This window comes from Zootoca vivipara, chromosome 3 (genome assembly GCF_963506605.1).
Source record: "Zootoca vivipara chromosome 3, rZooViv1.1, whole genome shotgun sequence".
Lineage (NCBI taxonomy): Eukaryota > Metazoa > Chordata > Lepidosauria > Squamata > Lacertidae > Zootoca > Zootoca vivipara.
In genome coordinates, this window is record NC_083278.1 from 59,032,517 (window position 1) to 59,040,774 (window position 8,258).

The 8,258-nt window shown below is 46.2% G+C and overlaps 1 protein-coding gene across 1 annotated transcript; it reads left to right on the forward strand.

Moving 5' to 3' along the window:
- The first annotated feature begins 3,088 nt into the window (after positions 1–3,088).
- SLC35D3 (solute carrier family 35 member D3) lies at positions 3,089–7,788 on the forward strand. The gene is made up of 2 exons (XM_035111083.1): positions 3,089–3,524; positions 6,959–7,788. Exons 1-2 carry the CDS (start codon positions 3,089–3,091, stop codon positions 7,786–7,788), a joined length of 1,266 nt encoding a protein of 421 aa, XP_034966974.1.
- The last annotated feature ends 470 nt before the right edge of the window (positions 7,789–8,258 follow it).

Here is an 8,258-nt window from a genome sequence, read left to right on the forward strand (position 1 = left end):
CCAGCCATGGAAAAATAATAGTTTTCTATACACATGGACACAAGTCTCTATCTGGGCAAGCAAGGGGCAGAAAAATAAAATAATGGGGGACATGGAGTAAGGCTGGTGAGGGATACGACTTGGGGAGGAAGGATAATCTATGGTTGGGATAGGGAACCTACAGGCCTCCAGATGTTGCTAGACTACAACTCCCATCATCCTTGATCATTTGTAATGCTGGCTGGAGTTGATGGGAGTTGGAGTCCAACAACATCTGCAGGACCACCGGTTCCTCATCCTTGGCCCAGGGAGAGTCTTGAGAGCCAGGCAGGACTGGAGGGCTGTATTTGGTCCCTGGGTCACTAAAGAAAAAAACCCTCCCCCATATCTCATTGTGACTAGCAGCTCTTGCTGAATCAATGGGGGCTGTAAACTATCATATATTTGCTGCATCGTTTGTTTAAAGGGGATGAGTGGTATTGCTAGGAAACATTATTCCATATAAATTGAAAACATTACCATCACAACTTTTAAAAACTGCACTAAGTTTTTTGGGCATGAGTTAATGGGATTTTGTAGCTGGTCACTAGGGATGTCTCCAGCTCAGCTGTCAGCTTGTAAATCCTAAGGATGCAATAGTAAATTAGTGAAATTTAAAAGCAATTTGTTTAACATGCTTACAGTAGTTGTTTTATTTTAAATTCATGTAGATGCCCATCAGTAAAATTATCCAGGCAGCATACAAAATAGGTACAAGATTCCACCAGGCATCTATCTATCTAGCTGGCAGCTGTGAAGAACAGGCTGCTGGGCCAGATTAGCAGTCAGAACTGCTCTTGTGTTCTTCAAATAAAACAGCACAATGGTATCAATAAATGTAGTAATGCATCAATATAGTAATTATTTGTATTTTTGCCCTGGTGGGTGTCTACCACATTTTTCTCAGGCCAGGGTTTGTGATTCACCCACAACTGGTGTGCTACAAAAAAGAGGAGGGGGGGTTGAGGCTGCTCCTCTCCCCGCTCAAGGTGTGACGAAATGGGTTAGGGGAATGACCGGCGTTCCCGCCCAATTCTTTATTAGCGACTAAGGTTTAGACCACTTGGAAAAGGGATTACCCATGTCTGATAGAACCCAGGTCTATCTGAGGCTGTTAGCCATGCGCAGACCCAACGGAGCCCTTAGTATCAGTTGCTAGGGGACTAAAACCAGACACAGGATCCTGGATTTAGGAGGATACTGTATTCGGTTTCACCTTCTTATCTAAGTAAAGCCCACGGAACAAAACGAGAAAAGATGCATAGGATCGGGCAGCACATTGCCAAAGAAAGTCCTAGACGCTGACTGTCAATCGTATTCGCACAGTTAGAAAATGTACAAATCTGTGCAGCGGGTTGTTTGTTCAAATAATCGCGTAGAAGTAGCTTAAAGTTAGCCTCTTGGTCTTTCCCCATGCGCTTGGAAAATCGATCTTTTAATATCCGTGCGTAATCTTCTCACTTGCTGTTTCCGTTTCAAAGTCCTTTGGGGTGAGGGTGGGGAGCAGGGAAGAGAGTAGAGAGATCGCGATAAGTTTTCTACATCCTCCTCCAATTCTGGTGTCTTCTTCTTCTTCTTCTTCTTCTTCTTCTTCTTCTTCTTCTTCTTCTTCTTCTTCTTCTTCTTCTTCTTCTTCTTCTTCTTCTTCTTCTTCTTCTTCTTCTTCTTCTTCTTCTTCTTCTTCTTCTTCTTCTTCTTCTTCTTCTTCTTCTTCTTCTTCTTCTTCTTCTTCTTCTTCTTCTTCTTCTTCTTCTTCTTCTTCTTGCAGTCCTTTGGATGATGGCTGGTGTCAGACGGCGGAGTCATTCCCCAGACGCGCTTAGGTGGCTTGCTGAATTGTTACGGCTGAGCGCTTGTGGATGTTTGGGCTGGGAGTTCCACGAAGGGTTTGCCGGAATCATCCTAGAGGTGGTGTATGTAGTAGTTGCAGCTCAGGGCATCTCCAGTCGGCTGCTCCCTTTTAGATCCTTCCCAACTCCAAAGTTCCCATTGGGCACTTTCCATTCCCTCTGCTCATACATTGGCAATTGCTTTTCTTTTGTGGTGAAATTTCAAAGCGAAAGCGTTATTTTAAAAACAGAGATAATATGCCATTCAGAAACCACCGCATTATTTAATTACATTAAGCTTTGTGGTGCATTCATTGACAATGTGCCGAAGCACTGAGACTCCAAACACGCGCACACCTCCCCGTGAAGGGTTAACTCTTTGCTGCTGCTTTCGAGGCACCTGTTTCTTTCTGTCGATTGCAGAAAAGCGACCAGGCGCAAGACTGGATCAATATTTGTACTGCCTTATAAAGGACCCTACCCACATTCATTCAATAAGGATGGATGCCTATTCCATTAGCGTAAGTGAACTGCACGGAAAAGCCTAACCTATAAATTGGAAGTTGTGTTTTGGGCTTTCTGTGTGTATGGCTTGATATATTCGACGAGGAACGCCAGGACCTTGTTTGTTTTCCCGTGGAAGGAGAGACAAAACTTAATGAGGATTCCTCCCTCCTTTTAAAAGATAGAGGTTGGGGGTGGGGGGTGGCAGTTGGAAGGGTGTGGAGGGGGGATTCCACCTACCCCTCGATCTTTTGATTCAGCCCCGCTCCTCCTCCCCCCTTTTTCTTCCAGGAACAAAGCGAATCCATGATTCACGCGGGTCAAGAAGGAAGCGCGGCCAATGCACTCCAATTGTTCCCATTTAATTAAGGTAATGGGAAGCGCCCGGGCAGCCAACCCCCCTCTGCGTCAGCAAGAGGAGCTGCTGGGCGATCGTGTAGGCAGCAGGTTCCCGAGCCTGCAGAGGCATTTCCCCGCGGATCCTGTCCCCCCGCCCGCCCGCCCCTATTGATCACTGTCCCCGTCCAGTCCGTCCTCCGCGCGCGCTCTTGGCTCACAGCAAAGTTGCCCTTTCCAGCCTCGCAGCTGCTTCGGCGCGGAGCCCTCCAGCAGCGCCAGGCGAGGGGCGGGAGATCGCGGCGTCCTCAGCAGCAGCAGCCGGGAAGGTAGCACCGGCGGCGGCGGGGTCCGGCTCCGGCTCGGGAGGGAGGGAAGGAAGGAAGGAAGGAGGACGCACCATGCAGCTGTGCCGGGGCCGCGCGTTGGGCATCTCGGTGGCGGTGGCGCACGGGGTGTTCTCGGGCTCGCTCAACATCCTGCTGAAGTTTCTCATCACCCGCTACCACTTCGCCTTCCTGACGCTGCTGCAGTGCCTGACCAGCTCCACGGCGGCGCTCAGCCTGGAGGTGCTGCGGCGACGGGGCGCCCTGGACATGCCGCCGTTCGGCTTCAGCCTGGCGCGCCTCTTCGCCGGGGTCACGCTGCTCTCCACGCTCCAGTCCAGCCTCACCCTCTGGTCCCTGCGCGGCCTCAGCCTGCCCATGTACGTGGTCTTCAAGCGCTGCCTGCCCCTCGTCACCCTCCTCATCGGCGTCCTGGTGCTCAAGAACGGCATCCCCTCCGTCGGGGTCTTGGTGGCAGTCCTCATCACCACCTGCGGGGCGGCTCTGGCAGGTGAGTGGCGGAGAGAGAGGGAAGCCTCGCCACAGCTCCTCCTCGGCTCATTTCACCAGGATCCTGCGGGTTCTACCCTGTCCTGCTTCGTCCCTTCGATTAGTCCCCTCTCATGGCCCCCTCCCCCCCTTCATCCTCCACCCGCTGCCGATTATATCCAGCTCCTTGGCATGCCCAGCACAGCCACATCACCTCCCACTCTGTCCTTTCCTCACCCCACCACTTCCCGGCTCATCAACCCCATCACCCACCACGTCCCTTTTCTCTCTCCACTCTGGTCTTTCGCTTGGTTTCCCACTGACTCCTGCTGCGACCCTCATGCCACCTCTATCTTATCTCCTTCCACGCTACCTTAGCTCTTATTATTACATCTCTGAATCTGATCATCTCTAGAGCTCATCATGTTTCCACAACAACCTTCAACACAGCAGTTTTCCCACCCCTTAAATATATTTTTATGTTCATGTATTTTCAACCTAATATCACTTAATAAAGTGATTATAAAGGTTGGAAGGTGGATGAAAAGATAGAGATGTAAAAACATGCAATATAGTCCTTCCTTTAAAGTCACTCCTTCCCATCCCCCTCAAATGCTTTATTCAACACCTACCGTACAAGCCTCAACCAATTCCCATTCCATCTCCACCCCTCAAAACACCCTAGTAAAGCCATCACTTTCTTTTCAGCCTCACAACTTTTTCAGCCAGCATTATATGAAGCTTAGCAATACCTCGCCAAAGTTCATAACTTCACACTCTTACCACTGCTCCTTCTCCCATGACTCCTTCTCCCATCAACCTCCCAGTGGCAGGGTCTTGTCTCATCCTTCCTATTCTACACTCAAGCATACAGTTCTGCTCATTAGCACAGGCTGCCCTCAGGGCTGCTTCACACAGTATGAGCTCCCTTACATGGCTAGTTTTATGTCAGGGTACACATCTGTGTGCCATTCTCACATGTATGTGCACTGTTTGCATTAATGCAAACTATGTCCAAAGCTGCCCAGGTTCTAACCCAGACTTGGCCCTCCCTCCTCCCCTCTATCTTCCAGCACAATTTACCACCCCCTTCCCCTATGTTTGTATCCATCCATGGTTGGTGGCAGTCATGGGGTTTCTATTTCCCCCCCTCTATAATAAAGAGTTCAGTGAAGGCTCTTTCTATCTAAAAACACACATATCTGGACAGGTAGATCACCTCCATGTAAGAAGCAAAATATGTACACTTGAGTACACCTGCAGCCTTTATACATCTGTCATCACAGTCGAATTTGCACTCCTGTGTTTTCCATGCATGACCCATGGACGTGATTTTTCCTTTACGGGGATTATCTCCGTGCAGGAGAAATGTCATGTCTGAAGTGGCCCAGCTGATTTTCCCCCCAAGCCCTCTTCTTCCGCTAGCCCCATTTTATTTGCAGCTGCCTGGCTTGTCTGTCACATGGCAGCTGTTGTTAAGGATGGGGAAAAACTCTTGAGAAAATCCACATTATGGATCCGTCAGGCAGTGCCACTCTCTCTACAGTCTATAATTAAAGTCTATTACCAGTGCCATTAATAGACAGGGGGGAATTCTATTTAGGAATAACTGGATTGCCGAATTCATGTATACATGTATGCATGTTCAGAAGTGAGAACTAGTTCTGAATCCTCAAGGATACTTAAGCTGGGATGAATATGACTGAGTTAAAAAATAATAATGCTTTAGCTATTGCAAGAACTGTGCAGATAAGAATAATTAGCCAGCAATTCCCAGTGTCTTCTTATCTGGTTATTAAACAAAGCGGGATGCCATATTTTCCCCCACCTTGGAAATAAACTCTTGCTTAGTTTAAAAGGATATGAAAGAATGAAGCACACTAAGAAATATTTGCCCTACAAAGAGATCATTTTATTTTATTTATTAGTTAAGAGGATTTATATACTACTTAATGATCAAGACCTGTAAGCAGTTTACATAAAATCACTATGAGATAATGACAGCCAGTAGCTTAACTTCTATATTTTTTCTATATAAATATTTGTGCCATTTTCCCCCTATTTGTTTGTTCACAAGAGGGTGTTATCTAGAGACAGATTGCTCAAGTTGTGTCTGTTTTCCTTAGAAGGCAGTAGTGCAGTTGGCCAAAGTTGGATTCTAGACTTAGTATGTTTAAGGGGGCAGCACTCTTTAGATGGTAATGTGGACCTTTATTCACCTCACAATCTGCATTTGAGTACCCTCCTACTCATTCTGCTAGACCAGGCCTTGGACTTCCACCCTGCTCACTTCGATAAGGATTCAGCCACAGACAGCTAACTAACATGGGCTGCTGTATTAATTGGATGTCTTAATTGGATGGCCCAGACTGTGTTCAGGTGCTCATTTCTGTGGAGCAAAAGGAACAGCTTCCTCTCTTATGGTACCTGCCCTGATCCAGCATAAGTACCTTGATCACTGTACAATCACAGGGGAAGGAGATGGGGAGATAGAAACCTTGTTGCAGGAAGAGGAAGAAGCTTGTTCACTATCTTTTCTTACTTTTCTTTGCCACACTTGTTTGCTCAAGTTCATACAAATTGAGGGAGTGTTAAAATTCACCAGAGGAGATGCCAAGCATCTTCTGGCACAGGTGATTTGGTTTATCTTCAAAGGATAATTTTTAAACAAATATACAGGAGTGTATTTGTGAATAGGTTACCATCACGATCTATTTTTTTTAAACAGCTTTAAGAGTGCTATGGGAGTTGGAAGAGGTGCAGTGTGTTCATCCCAGACCATATCCAGCAGGTGTACCCTATAATCTTTTTTTTTAAGTGTATATATATATTTTGCAGCAGTAGCCAAATCACCTGCTACTCTTGGCTTTTCTGGGCTACACAAATCTGCAAAACTTTTTTGACTGGTGAAACTCAGAACAAAAACCATAACCGCATGTAAAAACAAGCAATGACTGCTCTGTCATGGTGCCTCAAACTAAGCTACTGTATTGTCAAACACTGCACCGTCAAGCCTTTTGTTTCGCTCAAAGGGAATGCAAGCAGATATCGGCTCTACAATATTACATATCCAGCTGAGTTAATTCAAAGCTCTTTCTATTCAAAGCATTATAGGAATGAATGTAACAAGTGGGCTTTTGCATGTATTTGTGAGTAGATACTTGCTAAAAAGTCATTTAAATGAGGACTGAATATGAACATTAGAGACCCCTGTGAAATCTTGCATTTGTGCTGAAGGCAAATGGCCCGAGATTCAATGTCTTATTCATTGCTACTGCTACCATTGCTCTGGCACTGACCTTATCGCTTGCTGTAGGAGAAGAGGGATGATCCTGCAGAACTAGACATGTGATCTCTCTGAAATGTCCCTACATCCTGGCATGTAAAAAAAGCATAAAATAATATACAAAACCCTTGTAAATGCATGTTTCTTTATCTTTCTTTCAAAATCGGCAGGTGCGGGTGACCTGACTGGTGATCCTATTGGGTACCTGACTGGAGTGTTGGCTGTGCTGGTGCATGCAGCCTATTTGGTAATCATTCAAAAGACGAGTGCAGATAGTGACTATGGGCCCCTTACGGCCCAGTATGCCATTGCTGTTTCTGCCACACCTTTTCTCATCATCCTCTCCTTTGCCAGCATGGATGCCGTCAATGTCTGGTCCTTCCCAGGATGGAAAGATCCTGCCATGACCTGCACCTTTATTGTGTGTGTCGTGATTGGCTGTGCCATGAATTTTACCACTCTCCACTGCACCTACATCAACTCGGCTGTAACCACCAGTTTCGTCGGGGTCGTGAAGAGCATTGCAACCATCACGGTTGGGATGGTGGCTTTTAGCGACGTAGAGCCTACAAAGCTGTTTATAGCTGGTGTGGTGGTAAATACCATAGGCTCCATCATTTATTGTGTGGTCAAGTACATGGAAACGAGAAAGCAGAGTCATTACGAAGACTTGGAGAAGGAAATGAGGGAGGAGGAGGAGAAGAAAGAATGTGATGGAGAGCAGCCGCCTTTTGTAATGGAGGAGATCTCCAAGGACACAGAGCATGGAGAGACACCAATGGAGGAGTCAGCAAATGGAAGTGACCAGCAAAGCACAGAGGAGAAGGACAGCATTGTGGGACAAGGAAATGCGGCCACTGTCATTCATGGTGGCAACTCTGAAGGAGTTACCAACAGCTCATTAAAGGACGCCTACCTTGGAGTATGGAGGTTGGTTAGGGGGGCTAATTATATGAAGAAAGATTACCTAGTAGAGAATGAGGAGCTACCAAGTCCTTGAAGAATAATTTATTAGCAAATAATCAAGGATATGTGCATTGTTTTCCTTGTGGTGGGAGTACAGAAGGACAGATGCTTTCATATGTTCACAGACAAATCTTAATTGTTTATTAGCAAGATTTTACCTCATTCTGAAGGAACAAAGGCACCATGGTCATGCTTAGATTCAGTGAAATCCCATTTTTTGTGGACTTTCACTGAAATCAAAATCTCTGAGATCAAAACCAGGCCTGGACCACCAAGCTAGTGTCCCCCACCACACACCACAGCTTGCTTTTATATTCACATAAGTCAACTTGATTGAATTACTGTAATAGTGTGTCCCTCTGTATGTACTCCCTGAAGTACGGTACTAATGGAATTACTCTCAGCAGTTAAAGGCATGAGACCCAAAAGCAAAAGCTAAAAAGATTTGTCCAAAAAGGTAATTCAAAAGGAAGTATAACTGGATTCTCTGTGGTTTGAAAGCTA